Source organism: Setaria italica, chromosome II, assembly GCF_000263155.2.
Source record: "Setaria italica strain Yugu1 chromosome II, Setaria_italica_v2.0, whole genome shotgun sequence".
Lineage (NCBI taxonomy): Eukaryota > Viridiplantae > Streptophyta > Magnoliopsida > Poales > Poaceae > Setaria > Setaria italica.
Genome location: NC_028451.1, coordinates 1,893,323 through 1,910,968, shown reverse-complemented (window position 1 = coordinate 1,910,968; position 17,646 = coordinate 1,893,323). Strand labels below are relative to the sequence as shown.

Sequence of the window (17,646 nt, the reverse complement as noted above, 5' to 3'; positions counted from 1 at the left end):
GGTCCTAAACATAGCCGAATTACAAAACTAATTGCACAGATGGAGTCTAATTCGCGAGACGAATCTATTAAGCCTAATTAGTCCATGATTTGACAATGTGGTGCTACAGTAACCATTTGCTAATGATGGATTAATTAGGCTTAATAGATTTGTCTCGTGAATTAGCCGAGGGGTTCTGCAATTAGTTTTATAATTAGCTCATGTTTAGTCCTCCTAATTAGCATCCAAATATCCGCTGTGACACTGCTAAAGTTTAGTATCTAGTATCAAACACCCCCCTAGTGGGAGCCTGGAGGGTGATGCTTGAATGCTTTAATCCATCTTGGGAAAGAGTTCTTTTTGGTGGTCATGATCTGCTTCTCCTAGGCATGTCCTTTTTTGGTTTTTGCCTAGCTAGCTGATGATTTGAAGGGGTGCTGCATTGGCATCTGCTGGGCACTTCAACTAAGAAACGCAAGCGGTGTTTGTGACCTCAAGCCTTGGATGAAGCTATGGCGATACTAGTTCTGGGTACCGGCGAGTATATCCTGGCATTTTGGGGCCAAATTGAAGCTAGCAGAAAGCAACGGTCGCCTTCTCCCAACTTCCCAAGTTTGGTTTAATTCGGATTAAAAATTTAAAACCCTGGTTGGAGTTGGAGCACTTTCATGGATCCTCAACTCAGGTGAAGGAGAAGGACTAGTGAAATAAGTTGCATCGACTGATTGAGGTTGGCCTGTGGAGTTTGCAGCTGCATCTCTAAGGTCACCCACCGTCCCGATTACCGGAATCGGATTCGGATGGCCAGCTGGTACTGTCCGTGTGCAGGAATGCGAGTAGGAGCAGGACTGGGTGACGCGGCTGTTCGATTCCGCCACGGGATCGACCACGGCAGCCGTGTGACGCTGACAAGCAGGTGGTCGTCGTCGTATCGGCCTCGGACTCGAGTCCTTGCCGCCGCGACGCGTCCGGGGAGCGCAGGTGACCACCGGCAATAAAAAGGACCGTGAAGTGAAGCAATCCAAGCACAAACTCACATCGCCACGCCGGCTGAGAACTCTAGCACGTGACGTGCCCGTGATGGCGTCGGGCTCCGCGGAAGACGACCGGTGGCGGCGCGGCGGTCGCCGGTGCCACGCCGAGCTGGACGACGACGAGCTGGAGGAAGGCGAGTTCGACCCCGCCGGATGCCAATCGGAGACGGACACAGAGGAGTACTACAACCGCCACTCCCCGAGCGAGTCCGACGAGACCGTCAGCGACTGCGACCGCGAAACCAGCTTCGGCGTCGTCCCGGGGGACGACGGCGGCGCCAGCACGTCCTCATCCGTCGCGCAGGGATGGGGCGGCACCGGCAAGCGAGGCTGCTCGGGACCGGCGGCCAGGGCGGCTGTGGCTGTCTCTCCGAGCGCCGAGCCTGTCCAATCCACGGCTAACGTGCCTGCGGAGCCCACGGTTGTCTTGCAGCCTATGCCGCTGGCCAACGTGTCATCCATGTCCACGGCGTCTGCAAGAGCCAATCTTTCCGGTCAGAGCAGCAGCGCGCCGCCGGCGCACGACGACGCCATGGAGATAGCTGTGGCAGGAGCAGCCACAGCCGCCAATCCGCCAACCGAAGCCGTCATCCACCACCAGCCCATCGCGCCGCAGCCGCCGCCTGCACGGGAGCAACATGTTCACCAGCAGCCGCCCGTCGCGCCGCCGGCTGCGGGAGCTGCAGGACGGCAGGACCCGAACGGGTACACGTGCAAGAAGTGCGGCATGTGGTTCCGGAACCACCAGGGGCTCGGCGGCCACATGGTCGGGCACAAGAACCGGGAGCTCGCCGCGGCGGCGGCACCCCTCCCGGCAGACGGCGACGCCGCCCCGGCGGGCCGCCGCAACCCCAGGCCGGAGAAGGTGCACGTGTGCAACGAGTGCGGCGCCGAGTTCCGCACGGGGGTGCAGCTCGGCGGCCACAAGAGGAAGCACTGGACCGGCCCGCCGATCGTGCCCAAGAAGAAGCCGCGCGTCCTCGTTGTCCGGCCACTTCCGCCGCCCGCGGAAGCCGTCGCCGACCTCACGCTGGCGCTGTCGTCGGTCGAAGCCGACGAGGCGCCGCCTGCACCGCCGGCCGTGGAGGCGGCGCGGCCAGCGGTGGAGAGAACCCCTGCATCCAGGCCGCCTGCGGCGCCGGGCAGAGTACTTCTCTTTGGCGTCGACATCGGGGCGGGGATGTAGACGCCGGAGGCGCCGCAACAAGGCTCGCCGGCGACAGAGAGCTCGGCGTCCACCAGCGGGCAGCAGTAGCTATAACGATAAATTTCTGGTCGAAGAAATTCAGAAAAAAAAATCATATGTTCAAGGAGAGCAGCGTATGCAGTTATTACTCTTTTGCTGATCCATTGCGATCTGCCATTGTGATCTGTTTGGTTATTGTTCAATTGATGCTGATCTTGTTGCAAGTAAATTGTATTTCCATTTAATCTGTTGGTTTCTTATCTGTTGAACAGTTTAAGTGTGAATGATTCAAGCCATCAGGTTCAATTGTTGCTGTCATGCTGAATTCGTCCTGATCATATTGGGCACAAACTGTATTTTTGTTCTGTAGATCAGGCATATTTTGGTTACTGTTTTGTTAAATGCTAGAGTCAAAACTAAAACTATGTGGACTATCATTTCCACTTTCTTAAAAAAAATGGCATTTCAGTGTTTGTGATTTCGATGTTTTTCTCGTCTTGAAAAGGCTTGTCAATTAGCAATATCAGACCTTTTTTTAAAAAAAACAATTGGTGATACACGAAACATAACTTAATTTCACCACAAAATGTTTATCATTTGCAAATAGATTCTAAGAGATATGGAACTCTGATATTTTTCCTTTTTTAATAAAATCTTTATGGAAGTTGTTGAGCAGTCCTCCTATAACAGGATCTTTTTTTTGCGAAATAAATAAATTTGAAATTTAACCTTGCCTTACGAAAGTTGGAAAAAATGAAATCGAGCTCAAATGGCAGCAGAAACGTTTCACGTTTCCTAAACGTGCAGGTCCAGGCCCAGGCCCAGCAGTCAGTCACATTTGAGTGTACAACCTGCTCATGCCGATCCAATTGCTCGGCAACATCAGTGAGAAATTTTGTAGCTATCGTATTCATATACATTTCCAAGAGAATTTTGTAGCAGTAGCTGTCATTTTCAAATACAAATTTTGGTGAGCCAGGCCGCGTGACACGGGCCAAAAGATGTGTGGGCCTTGGTCGAGCCCAACCGGCTGTCTCGCTCACGCCGTCACGCGTCGCCTCTCCGCAACCCAAACCCCACCCACTCCCCTCACGCATCCGCCGACCACGAGCGCACCATGGCGCCGCTGCCGCTGCCGCCGACGCCGACGGAGCTGATCGACGACGTCACCGCCGAGATCCTCCTCCGCCTCCCGCCGGAAGAGCCCGAGCACCTCTTCCGCGCCGCCCTCGTCTGCAAGCCGTGGCTCCGCGTCCTCAGCGACCCCGCCTTCCGCCGCCGGTACCGCGTCTTCCACGGAGCCCCTCCCCTCCTCGGCCTCCTCCACAGGCTCCAGGTCCTGCAAGGTCCCCCACCCGTCCGCTTCGCCTCCACCACATCGATGCCCGACTTCCCCCACCCGGGCTCCGACGGCGGCCAAACGCTCCCCCTCGACTGCCGCCACGGCCGCGTCCTCGTCCAGATGTGGGGGGAAGGGGAAGAGAGTCTGGTTTACCTCGTCTGGGACCCCGTCACGGGCGACCGGCACTTGGCGCCTAAACCGGACATCGATTGGCTCATCCACACCGCCGCCGTGTTCTGCACCGCCGTCGGCTGCGATCATCTCGACTGCCACGGCGGCCCCTTCCGCGTGCTCTTTATGGCCACCGACGACCATGACCTACTGGTTAAGGTGAGCTTGTACTCCTCGGAAACGGGTGTGTGGAGCGCGCCAGCATCTCTTGGCGATAGTTGTGAATGCTATGTGCAGCATATGGAAGATGCCATTCAAGAAGACCGCTACCACTTACCTTATGTCCAGCCTAGGCGAGCTGCCGTTATCGGAGATGAAATCTACTTCACGCTTCGGCGGGGTCATGCAATCATCAAGTACGACGGGTGCAACAACTGCTTATCCATGATTAACCCACCGCCGCACGATGCATACGGAATCGCCCTCATGGTGATGGATGACAGTTCATTGGGGTTTGTCTGCATTGAGGGTTCCAGCCTTTATTTGTGGTCGAGGAAGGTCAGTTCAGAAGGAGCTGCAGAATGGGTGCAATGCAGGGTCATCGAGCTGAAGACAATTATACCCGTTGTTGATCCTGGTGAGGTACCATTTGTGGTTGGTGCTGCAGAGGGTGTGGGTGCCATCTTCATAAGCACAGATGCTGGCTTATTCACCATAGAGATCAAGTCAGGGCGGGTGAGAAAGGTTGACGAACCTGGAGACTACTTTAGTGTCCTACCCTACATGAGCTTCTACACTCCAGGTATTGTGCTGGCCCTTGCTTGTCTATTGTCCTGCATTTTCTTTACAGCTTCTGTATGTTTTCTTAATTAGATTGTTCTGGTTCGTGAACAATTAGTTGTAATGTAAGTAGCATAGTATGTGTTCTTTACAGACAATTTTATGTGAGCTAGAGAAAACTTAATATGACATTAGAAAACAGAACAAAATTTTTGTTATGAGATTTGACTCGTGGAAGACCATGACCATGCATGGGTCGAATTGCTAAATAAGCGTTCAAACATGTTGGTTTTGTATTATCCTGTTGCCTTGCTTCAGACTTTCTTAGAAAAATAAATTCTATAAATTTCTGGCATAGCTGAAGCTCACATCTTCAACCCAGTCCTGTAACCTTTTGAGTTAGTACTAGCATATAGTTCAAAATGTAATGCTGACATGGAGTTTGTTATGAGTTTTGTGCATGGTATATTTTCTGATTGTTGCACATTGTTACCACTAGTAAGGACTATAACTGATCTCAGTCTGCTACTGTTGGTTTCTTTCTGAGCTGCTACTATTATGTTGTTTATTCTTTGCTGAACAGTTTACATTCAAATTGTCCTTATGATCAATCGTTCTTGTCTTGTAAAATTCATTGATCATTCTGATCAGTGTTGAAAAGTTGTACTTCAGATAAATATGTGGAGCATATCTCGGTTACTGTTTGCCTAATGCTAGACGCAGCTACTTGGAACAAAAACTATGTGTGGTCTATGTTGTTTACCTTTCAAGAAATTTTAATGACTTTGATATCGATCTCATCTTCTAATGGGTTGTCAAGTAGCGGTATCCAACTTTTTTGGACAAACAATTGAAGATAGCTTAGTTTATCCACAAAACGTTTATCATTTGTAAATAGACTGAAGAAAATAATTTAACAGGTGTGCACTGTGGAGCTCAGATAGTTTTCACTTTCATTAAAAAAAACTTGGAAAATAATGTCATTATGCTGTCATAAAATAAAATTGCATCTTATTTCTGCGGCCATCTGTGAATTCTGGACTCTGATCTGGTCATTCTTCTGCCTGCAAACCTTGTGCTATCATGTGGCATGTGGACCTGTCCATGGGAAGCAGGGCCAATTGAATCATTAGTTCATTAATATCCCTGGAATAAAATGTTTCCTTATCACTAGTGCCGTTGATTGGACGAATAGTTGATGAAGAGACAAAGTCTCTGCTAGGTTAAATAGAGATTGCTAAATATTTAGGTAACCTTGTTGATTTAGTATTATATGTTAACCTTGCTTCAGATTTTCCTTAAAATGTATCATGCTACTTTCTGGCATAGCTGAAGCGCACATGTTAAATGCAGTCCTGTAACCTTTGGAACTTGTTCTAAGTACAGTAGCACATCAAACTGTAAATTCTGAGTTGGACAGTTGGTTACGAGTTTTGTGCTTGGTATCTTTACAGATCGTGGCAGATTGTTGTCGCTAGCGAAGGCTTCTTATCAGCAATGATGCATTGCAATCTTGTGTCTGCTGATGTTGGCTTCTTCGGAGTTACTGCTATCAGGTTGTTTTGTTTTCAGTCGAGGGGTTTCAGACTGAAGGGTGCAAGTCATTGTGATCTGTTGTGGTTCTTTTTCAACTGATGCTTATCTTGTTACCAGAAAATTGTGTTTCCGTTTAATATGTTGGTGTTTTTATCTGTTGAGCAGTTTAACTGCGAGTGGTTCAAGTCATCAGGTTCAATTGTTGTTGTCATGTTGAATTCGCCCTGATCATATTGGCTACAAACTGTATTTTTGTTCTGTAGATTCAGGCATGTTTTGCCTTGGTTACTGTTTGGTTAAATGCTCGAGTCGAAACTAAAATTATGTGGACTATCTTTTCCACTTTCTGAAGGAAAAAAATGCCATTCAGTATTTGTTTTTTTTTTGTATTCGAGAATTTTGTCAACTAGTCTCCGGACACATGATTGGAAAGGTATGCTGTCATAAGAAGCAGCTCTTGTTTCTCCTATGGCAATTTAGGGAGGTGACTGCTAGGCTATACTGTAGGTAGATGTTACCTAGAAGTCATGTTTTCCCCTTTTTTTCTATGACAAAGTTGAATTGCTTTGCGTTTCTCCCTTTTCTTTTGTTTTCAAGAAAATAGAAATTAAGTGTACTGTCTAATGTCTTTTGGGCTATACTGATTATTGAGCAGCAAGATGACCATGATGGGCTCTGATGATATTCGAAAAGAGTTCAGTAGGGAGTCAGTTATGTTTGCTCTGTTTCCAGGCAGCAAGATGACCAACTTCCATAATGCTTGCTAATTAATGATTCGCTGCATGCAGAGTTGATGCCTTGATGGCTTGTATTCTGGGCGTCAGCTGCCAGAATTGCTTGTTCTGAACTTCTTCAGTGCTCTCTGAAATTTCAAACTCGTGTGAGATTTCATTGTTACAACTCGATGGAAAGTGTCCTCAACTTCCCATTTTAAAAACAGGTTGTACTTGCAAAAGAACACATGGAATGAAAGGACATTGGTACCAATGGCTTTAATTTTTAACGACGAACTGCAACAGTGGTACACCATGAGCAGCGGGTGTTATGGCAGAGTGCATCTGTGACGGTAAAAATAACTTCCCTATTACAATACTATCAGTGGATTAGTGGAATAATATAAATCTTCATGGTTTCCAAAAGTATTTTTTTTATCAAACTGAATAAGTACCTCCGTCCCCATGTATGATTCAATGTTTTGTTCTTCGAATAAGAAATTGTAGCAGTCATGAGTCATCATATTTTTTTTTCCTTTTTTAAGATGATCATCGTCTTTTCTTTTTAAAAAACACTATTATCCTCGGAAAAAAAATTAGTTAAACCATATTGAGCGGGACGAAGCGTGAGACACCTCAATCTGGCCCGTGGAGCTGATGGACGAGCTCGTCGGAGAGATCCTCCTCCGCCTCCCGCCGGACGAGCCCGAGCACCTCTTCCGCGCCGCCCTCGTCTGCAAGCCGTGGCTCCGCGTCCTCTGCGACCCCGCCTTCCGCCGCCGGTACCGCGTCTTCCACGGAGCCCCTCCCCTCCTCGGCCTCCTCCACAGGCTCCAGGTCCTGCAAGGTCTCCCACCCGTCCGCTTCGCCTCCACCACATCGATGCGACGATGCCCGACTTCCCCCACCCGGGCTCCGACGGCGGCCACACGCTCCCCCTCGACTGCCGCCACGGCCGCGTCCTCGTCCGCATGCTGGAGGAGAGGACCCAGCCATGGATCTCCTCGTCTGGGACCCCGTCACGGGAGACAAGCACGGCCTGCTCGACCCGGACATCGACTGGCTGATCTACTCCGCGTCGGTGTTCTGTGCCACTGACGGCTGCGACCATCTCGACTGCCACGGCGGGCCCTTCCGCGTCGTCTTCGTAGCCACCCACGACTACAAGGATGACATTTTTGCGAGCGTGTACTCATCAGAGACGGGTGCGTGGAGCACGCCAGTATCTCTTGACAGAAGTAGTGAAGCCTACATCCAGCATATGCGAGATGGACTTGCAGTGAGATCCGACTACCTACCCTATCTCCAGCCTAGGCGAGGCACCCTTGTTGGAGATGCAATCTACCACACAATTCGGTTGGATAACACAATCGTCAAGTATGAGTGGGGCCAGAATTGCTTATCCTTGATCAAACCACCGTCTCCAGACGAGGATGACATTGCCCTCATGGCGATGGAGGACGGCTCGCTCGGGTTTGCCTGCATTGAGGGCTCCAGCCTCAACCTGTGGTCAAGGAAGGTCAATTCAGAAGGAGCTGCTGGGTGGGTACTGATTACATACCAGAGGTGGTTGGTTCTGCAGAGGGTGTGGGTGTCATCTTCTTAAGCACAGATGTTGGATTGTTCACTATAGAGCTCAAGTCAGGGCGGGTGAGGAAGGTTGATGGGCCTGGAGTCTACTTTAGCGTCCTACCCTACATGGCTTCTACACTCCAGGTATGGTGCTATTCCTTGAATGTCTGTTGTCCTGTATTTTCTCTACAGCTTCTGTATGTTTGCTAAATTAGATGCTTCTGGCTTGTGAACAAGTAATATGCTTTAGTTTAAGTTCATATATGGAGCTTTCCAAAGACTCTGCTAGAGTTCATATATACATGACATAATTTTTTTATATGAGATTTTACATGTTAAGGATCATGAGTTCATGACATGCATTGCTCGAATTGCTAAATATGACCACAAACACGTTGACCGTGCTTCAGACTTTCTTATAAAAAAATTCTGCTATTTTCTGGCATAGCTGAAGCTCACATCTAGAACCCAGTCCTGTAAGCTGTAACCATTGGAGTTAGTACTAGCACATAGCTCACCGAAATGGAATGCTGACTTGTAGTTGGTTATGAGTTTTGTGCATGTTATCCTTTCAGATCTTGGCACATTATTGTTATTGCTGGTAGGGACTAACTGATATCAGTCTGTTGCTATTGGTTTCTATCAAAGCTGCTACTATCAAATCGTTTATTTCTGTTGAGCTGTTTACATATAAATTATACTACTCCTGATGTTCTTATCTTGTCGAATTCATCCTGATCATGATGTTGCCAAGTTGTATTTCAGATTAATATGTGAGGTACATTTCAGTTGCTGTTTGTCTAATGCCTGTCTCAGCTACTTGGAACAAAATTATGTGTAGTATGCCATTTCCTTTTTCCTGAATTTTTTTATGACTTCAATGTTTATCTCGTCTTCAATAGGGTTGATATCAGACTTTTTGACAAACAAATGATGGTACAAGGATCCACGTCATAGCTTAGTTTCACCACAAAATGTTTATCATTTGGTAATAGATTCTAACAGGTGTGGAACTCGAATATTTTTCACTTTTATTAAAACCTTGAAAAATAGTCTGGGTTATGCTGTCATCATATAGAACAAAAATGACCTATTGTTTCTGCAGCCATTTGTGAATTCTGGACTCAGGTCTGGTTATTCTTCTGCCAGAAAACCTTGTGCTGCCATGTGGACCAGTTCATGGGAAGCAGGGCCAATTGCATCATGGGTTCATTACCCTGGAATAAATTTCTCCTTTTCACTAGTGTCGTTGAGTGGTCGAATAGTTGTAGTTTATGAAGCATCAAGTGCCTGCTAGGCTAAAATAGAGATTGCTAAATATTAGGCAACCTTGTTGATGTGGTACTATCTGTGTTATCTGTTTCCTTGCTTCAGATTTTTTTTTAAAAAAAAAATGCATCGTGTTACTTTCTGGCATAGTTGAAAGTCACATGTCAAGTCCACTCCTGTAACCTTTGGAATGTATTCTAAGTACAATAGCACATCAAACTATAAATTGTGAGTTGGGCAGTTGGTTATGAGTATTGTGCTTGGTATCTTTTCAGGTCGTGGCAGATTGTTGTCGTTAGCGAGGGCTGCTGATCTCTGATGTGCCGCTCAACAATGATGCATTGCAAAATGGACAAATCCATCGTCTTGTGTCTATTGGCTTCTTCCGAGCTACTGCTATCAGGTTGTTTTGTTTTCGGTCAAGCAGTTTAAGATGAAGGGTGGAAGTCATTGTTATCTGTTGTGAAGCTGATCATGTTGCCAGAAATATTTTTTTCGTTTAATATGTTGTGTTCTTATCTTTCAAGCAGTTTAAGTGCGAATGGTTCAAGCCATCAGGTTCAATTGTTGTTGTCGTGTTGAATTCGTCTTTACCATATCGGCCACAAGCTGTATTTTTGTTCTGCATATCGGGCATATTGTGGTTACTCTTTGGTTAAATGCTTGCGTCTGCTACATGGAACTAAAATTATGTGGAGTTGTGGACAAGAATTTCCACTTTCTGGGGGGGGGGGGGGGAATTGTCATTCAGTGCTGATTTCTTGTCTTCAAGAATGTTACCTAGTTTTTGGACACATAATTGGAAAGTTATGCTGTCATAAGGAGCAGGTCTTGTTTGTACTATAGTTTTTGAATACAGGGCTCAATTGACTGCTAGACTATAATGCAGATGAATGTTGACCTGGAAGTGCATTGCTTGTGCATTATTGCTCCTTTCTTTTGGTTTCACAAGAAATAGAAATTCAGAGTACTTTCTAATGTATTTTGGGTTATACTGATTATTGAGCACCAAGATGACCATGATGGAGTCGGATGATTAGAGAGTTCAGTAGGGAGTCATCGTGTTTGCTTTTTTTTTCGCAAGTAACTATGGGCCATTTGCCCCATTACCAAGTACCATAATTCTTTATAATGATCCGCAGCTTGCCTTTTCTTTTCCCCCAAGGCTTGTATTCTGGCCTGGGCTTCAGCTGCAAAATTGCTTGTTTTTTAACCTTTTCAGTGCTCTCTGAAAGCTAGCAACATTTTTAAATCACTCTCCTGAGGTTTCATTGTTACATCTCGATTGAAAATATCCTCAACTTGCTGCGGCATGATTGCATCCCAATTTAAAAGATAAATTATACTTGCTAAAAAGGCACTTTTGGTTAATGTATCCTGGCTAATTCAACCTGGAACCTAGGTAACCAACTAGAAAAACTCACATGTCAGATCTCGTCGTAACGTTGTTACTGCTCGATGAAAAATACCCTTCCTGACTGCATCTAAAATCAAAATAAACAATTGCTTGCTGTAAACCATGTAAACCGAATGGAGCACAAGATGGTTTATCGTTTCACCATTCACCTTTTCCTGGCTTAAAAAGGAAAAATATGTAAATTACCTTTTTTTACTAAATAAACCGAGCCGTAATAAAGCATCAAGTCTCATAAAACTCTCATGTACTCCAGGCAAAAAAAAAAATCAAAATCCCATGTACTCCGCTAAAAAAAACTCATGTACAGCTTGAGGCAAAGATGCATTAGTTCTCAGAAAAATTACCTTAAGTAGCAGTGCCATGTAAGATCCCGATGTTTTTTTTGTTCGCAATAAAATTTGCAGCTACCATTTTCAAGTAAATATTTTGGTGAGAAATCCCGCGAGTGGCACAGTCCAATCCAATCTGGTGACCTGGTTGGACCCAACCGAGTAGCAGAGGCCGAGCCAGTGTGCCCATCTCCTACCCCTCGCACCCGCCCACCAATCCACCATGGCGCCGCCGCCGCCGCCGCAGACGGACCTGATCGACGGCGTCACCGCCGAGATCCTCCTCCTCCTCCCGCCGGACGAGCCCGAGCACCTCTTCCGCGCCGCCCTTGTCTGCAAGCCCTGGCTCCGCATCCTCTGCGACCCCGCCTTCCTCCGCCGCTACCGCGCCTTCCACGGCGCCCCTCCCCTCCTCGGCCTCCTTCACAGGCTAATTCCTCGACGGCGACCCCGCCCCCCGCTTCGCCTCCACCACGTCGATGCCTGACTTCCCCTACCCGAGCTCCGACGGCCGCCGCACGCGCCCGCTCGACTGCCGCCACGGCCGCGCCCTCATCCACATGTTCGAGGACCATGGTATATTGGTATGGATCTCCTCGTCTGGGACCCCGTCACGGGCGACCAGCACCGCCTGCCGGACGTTAACATCCCGTTGCTGATCTACTCCACTGCAGTGATCTGCAATGTGAGCGGATGTGAGACCATCTAGACTGCCGGGGTGGTCCCTTCCTCGTGGTGTTTGTGGCCACCGACGACGATGACTTATTCATTAAGGCGAGCGTGGACTCATCGGAGACGGGTGCGTGGAGCGTGCCAGTATCTCTTGACAATGGTGCTGAATACTATGCCCAGCATAGGCAAGATGCCATTGCTCATGAACACTACTGCATACCTTATGTCCAGCCTAGGCGAGTTGCCCTTATCGGAGATGATATCTACTTGACACTTCGGCGGGATAACGCAATCATCAAGTACGACCGGGCGCACCATTGCCTATCTATGATTAACCCGCTGTCTCCAAATGTGGGCAACGGCCGCAAATCTCTCATGCATGGTTATGGAGGATGGTTCACTGGGGTTTGCCTGCGTTCAGGGGTCCAACCTTTGTCTGTGGTCAAGGAACGTGAATTCAAAGGGAGCAGAATGGGGTACCATTTGGGGTCATGGAGCTGAAGACAAGGATACCTGCTGCCATTGATGACTACGGACGATTAGTGGTTGGTTTCGCAGAGGGTTTGGGTGTCATCTTCATAAGCACACATGTTGGTTTATTCACTATAGAGCTCAAGTCATGGCAGGTGAGGAAGGTTGATCGGCCCGGAGTCTACTATAGTGTCCTACCCTACATGAGCTTCTACACTTAAGGTGTGTACTAGCACTTCCTTGTCTGTTGTCAAGCATTTTCTTACAGCTTCTATTCTATATGTTTGCTTAATTTGTTGGTTCTGTTTATGAACAATTAGTCATAATGTAATGTTCGTTGTTTATATCCACGAATGACAAAACAATTTTGTGTATGCTCGAGAAACCTGAATCCTGAATACATGTCATGGAAAACGGAACCTGAGGACTATGACTATGCATAGGCCAAATTGCTAAATATGTGTGCAAACTTGTTGACCTTACCTTGCTTCTGTTATATTCTTTCATAGCTGAAGCTTACCTCTCATTCTTGTAACCCTTAGAGTTAGTACTAGCACATAGCTCATGAAAGCGAGATGCTTACTTGGACAGTTGGTTGCGAGTTTTTTGCATGGTATCTTTTCATATCTTGGTACATTGTTGTCACTATGAAGGACTACCTGATCCCGGAGTCTGCTAGTGTTGATTTCTTTCAGAGCTACTACTAGCCGTCATATCAATTATTGTTGTCGCTTGTTGAATCATCCTGATCATACTTTCCAAAAGTTGATTTCAGTTTATGTCAGTGCCAGGCATATTTCAGTTGCTGTTTGGCAATTTCTTGACTCAGCTACTTGGAACTAAACTTATGTGCAGTCAATGTTGTTTCCCTTTCCTTAAATTTTAATATGACAGTTAGTACCAGTCCTGTCTTCAAAGAGGCTGTCAATTAGCAGTGCCAGACTATTTCGACATTCATTCGGAGACACAAGGTTCCGAGTCATAATTTAGTTTCACCACAAAACGATCATTGTTTGTAAATACATGGAAGAACATATTAAAGCAGGTTCGGAACTCAGATGCTTTCCTAATACTTGGAAAAATGATGTCAAGGTTATGCTTTTTTATAAAAAAGCACCAATTGTTTATTCCGTCTGTTGTGAATTCAGGAGTCAAATAGGGTGTTGTTCTTCTGCTTGAAAGCCCTATGCTGTTAGTTGGTGTAGCTGATGAAGCGTGAAGTGGTTTCTAAGCTAAAATGGAGAGTGCTAAATATTTAAATAAATTTGTTGAGTTAGTATTATCCTGTTACCTTGCTTCAGATTTTCTTTAAAATATGTTCTCTTATTTTCTGGCATAGCTGAAGCTCACATCTCAAAACTAATCCTATAACCGTTCGAAGTTGTTCTAAGTACATAGCACATCATTCATTCTTAGTTGGCCAGTTGTTTATGGGTTTTGTGCTTGCCATTTTTTCAGATCGTGGCAGATTGTTGTCGCTAGCGAGGACTCACTGATATCTAATGTGCCACTCAGCAATGATATATTGCAAAATGGACAAATCCATCTTGAGTCCTCCTGCTGTTGTTCTCTTCTGAGCTACTACAATCAAACTCTGTTCTGTTGAAGCAATTCTGTTCTGGAAGTCATGTTTTCCTATATTATGAAGCTCAATAAGCTTATGCATGATGCATCTGGGAGGTTGGAGCCTTGGAGCTGTCTTACTTTTTTCACTTGGAGAATGAGTAATACAGATGCTTTGTACTGAGCCTGAGCGCCATTACAGTCATGCTGTTTGCTAAATGATGTGCTACATGCAGAGATGATGGCATGTATTCAAGGCGTCAGCCGTCAGAATGGCTTGGTCTGAACTTTTTCGTTGTTTCTGAACTTTTGGTTCGGACAACCTGGTCAACCAACTTGGTTGGATTAGTTTAACCTGGAACGTTAGCAAGCTAGCAAAACTTGAATCACCCTTTTATATTTTGTTGTTACTACTCGATGAATGATAGTGCACTTTAGATGGTTTATCGTCTGATCATTCTAGACTTGTGTAAACATCAGTTCGTGTCTTGATGAGGTATTGTTCGTATCTGCGTACAGGTGGAGGATTTCTATTTTACCTAGGGGGTGTTTGGATACGAGGTGTTAAACTTTAACAGTGTCACATCGGATGTTCGGATGCTAATTAGGAGAACTAAACATGAGCTAATTATAAAACTAATTGCAGAACCCTGTGCTAATTCGTGAGACGAATCTATTAAGCCTAATTAATCCATCATTAGCAATTGGTTACTGTAGCACCACATTGTTAAATCATGGACTAATTAGGCTTAATAGATTCGTCTCGTGAATTACACTCCATCTGTGCAATTAGTTTTGTAATTAACCTATGTTTAATACTCCTAATTAGCATCCAAACATTCGATGTGACAGGTGTTAAACTTTAACACTTGTTGCCAAACAGGCCCCTAGTCGAATCATTATCTTTTCATCATCCAAAAAATATACATTTCCTACTCCACGCAACTTTCCCTGCGGAACCACCTCAAAATAAAGCCTTTTCTTCTAAAGGTGTTTGAAAAGTTGAAAGAAAACACAAATCTCCTCCATGTGATCTGTTGGACCGTTGCATGGCTATCAATCCTAGACTGAGGCCCACCAACCGGCCCAGTAAAAGGTCCACTCGCAAATAAAGCCCCCGTCTCACTCCACCGCCGGTCTCTTCAACGAAATCATTCCCCCCACCAAGCGGCAGGCAACCACCACCGACCATGCCGCCACCGCCGCCGCCGCAGACGGACCTGATCGACGACGTCATCGCCCAGATCCTCATGCGCCTCCCGCCGGACGAGCCCGAGCACCTCTTCCACTCGGCCCTCGTCTGCAAGCCCTGGCTCCGCGTCCTCTACGACCCCGCCTTCCGCCGCAGCTACCGCGCCTTCCACCGGGCGCCGCCCCTGCTCGGCCTCCTCCACAGGCTCATGGTCGTGCAGGGAGACCCCGAGCCTGTTTCCATTCTAAGTCAGGTCTAACCGAACAGCGAATCCAAGCCATGCCTGACTCCATTCCGGATCGTTCCAATCCGTCCGGATTGAGCTGCATTCCGAGCTAAACCGGCCGAACCGAACAGGCCCTTAGACTTTCAGGGCACCTTGGCAAGGTCAATTTTTTTCAGAAAGTTTTGAAGATCACAAGATACTCAGGCAAAAAGTCCCCCCTGACGTTGATATAATCTGTGATAGAGAACCATGTACTTGGTTCCCTTCATCATGTGAACATTTTTCAGTACTTTTTTAATTTCTTGAACCTTTTCACCATGCTTTTTTTTCAAATTAATTCACCATATTTATTTTTCAATACGAAGATGCGATTCATAATTTTGTTTCAGCACAGAGATATGGTCATTTTGGAATATATTGAAGAACATCTTTTTACAGGCACACAGGTAGGGACAGAGTCAAAGCTGTCTCACTCTGTCACAGCGTCACTTCACTCCTCCCCAGTCCAAACCCCACCCAAACCCTCGCATCCGCCGACCATGGCGCCGCCACGCCCGCCGCCGGCGCTGATCGACGACGTCACAACCGAGATCCTCATCCGCCACCCACCGGACGAGCCGGAGCACCTCTTCCGCGCCGCCCTCGTCTGCAAGCCGTGGCTCCGCGTCCTCTGTCATCCCGCCTTCCTCCACCGCTACGGTGCCTTCCACGGCGCCCCTCCCCTCCTCGGCCTCCTCCACAGGCTCCAAGTCCTCGACGGGGACCCCGCACCCCGCTTCGCCTCCACCACGTCGATGCCCGCCTTCCCCCACCCGGGCTCCGACGGCCGCCGCACGCGCCCCCTCGACTGCCGCCACGGCCGCGTGCTCATCCACATGCTGGAAGACCGGGCCGTGGATCTCCTCGTCTGGGACCCCGTCACCGGTGACCGCCACGGCCTGCGCGAGCCGCGCATCGATTGGATGGCCTACAGCGCCGCGGTGTTCTGCGGCGCCGACGGCTGCGACCACCTCGACTGCCACGGCGGCCCATTCCGCGTTGTCTTCGTGGGCACCGACGACGCGGTGGACAAGATATGGACGAGCGTGTACTCATCTGAGACGGGGGCATGGTGCACGCCGACTTCTGTTCGTAATGGCGGTGCCGTCTACGTCCAGCCTAGGCGTGGCACCATCGTAGGAGATGAAATCTACTTCACGCTTTGAGATGTCAAAGTATGATTGGGACAAGAATTGCTTGTCTGTGATTGACCCACCACCACCAGATCCAGAAGCATACTGTGGTTTGCTAGTCCTCATGCAGATGGAGGACCAGTTCATTGGGGCTCGCCGGAATTGAGGATTCCAGGCTTCATATCTGGTCAAGGAAGGTGAATGCAGAGGGAGCTGCAGAATGGCTGCGGTGCAGGATCATCGACATGGAGAAAATCATGCCCATGGCCAAGCCCTGCGACGGTGATGGAGCATATGTGGTTGGTTACGCAGAGGGTGTGGGTGTCATCTTTGTGAGCACAGATGTTGGCTTATTCACGATCGAGCTCAAGTTTGAGCGCGTGAGGAAGGTTGACGAACCTGGGGTCTACTATTCTGTCTTACCCTACATGAGCTTCTACACTCCTGGTATGGTACTAGCTCTTGCTTCTTCTGTTATCCTGAATTTTACAGCTTCATATGTTTGGTTAGTCAGTTGCTTCTGGTTCGTGAACAATTAGGCATTGGAAAACATAACATATTTTTTGGTTATGAGATTCAATTTTTTAAGGACCATGACCGTGTAGGTAGGATTGCCAAACATGATATAAATTTGTTGATATGGTGTTATCCTGCTACCTTGCTTCAGATTTTCTTGTAAAAAGAAATCTGCTATTTTCCTACATAGCTGAAGCTTACATCTCAAGTTCAGTCTTGTAACCTTTGGAGTTAGTACTAGCAGTCTAGCACGTAGCTCACCAAAATGGAAATGCTGAATTGGAGTTGGTTATGAGTTTTGTGCTTGTTATCTTTTCAGATAATGGCACGCGGCACGCTGTTACAGTTAACAAAGAGATCTGATCTCTTAGTCCACTGTTGGTTTCGCTGGGAGCTGCTACCAAGTCATTTACTTTATTTTGAACAGTTTACATACAAATTGCGCAAGTCATTATGATCAATGATGGTTGCCTTGTGGAATACATCTTGGTCATAATGTTGAAAAGTTGTCTTTCAGTTTAGTATTCAGGCACATTTCACGTACTATTTGACCAATGCTCAAATCA

General features: G+C 47.2%; 1 protein-coding gene and 3 pseudogenes across 1 annotated transcript; all 4 read left to right on the top strand.

Annotated features, from left to right (window-relative positions):
- Nucleotides 1-3,203: 3,203 nt before the first annotated feature.
- LOC101771148 lies at nucleotides 3,204-6,230 on the top strand. The gene is made up of 2 exons (XM_004955349.3): nucleotides 3,204-4,454; nucleotides 5,887-6,230. Exons 1-2 carry the CDS (start codon nucleotides 3,317-3,319, stop codon nucleotides 5,931-5,933), a joined length of 1,185 nt encoding a protein of 394 aa, XP_004955406.1. The 5' UTR covers nucleotides 3,204-3,316; the 3' UTR covers nucleotides 5,934-6,230.
- Nucleotides 6,231-6,723: 493 nt separating this feature from the next.
- LOC101770759 lies at nucleotides 6,724-10,182 on the top strand (annotated as a pseudogene).
- A 1,309-nt stretch (nucleotides 10,183-11,491) lies between these two features.
- Nucleotides 11,492-12,632, top strand: LOC105913868 (annotated as a pseudogene).
- A 3,299-nt stretch (nucleotides 12,633-15,931) lies between these two features.
- On the top strand, nucleotides 15,932-17,443 carry LOC101777233 (annotated as a pseudogene).
- Nucleotides 17,444-17,646: the final 203 nt, after the last annotated feature.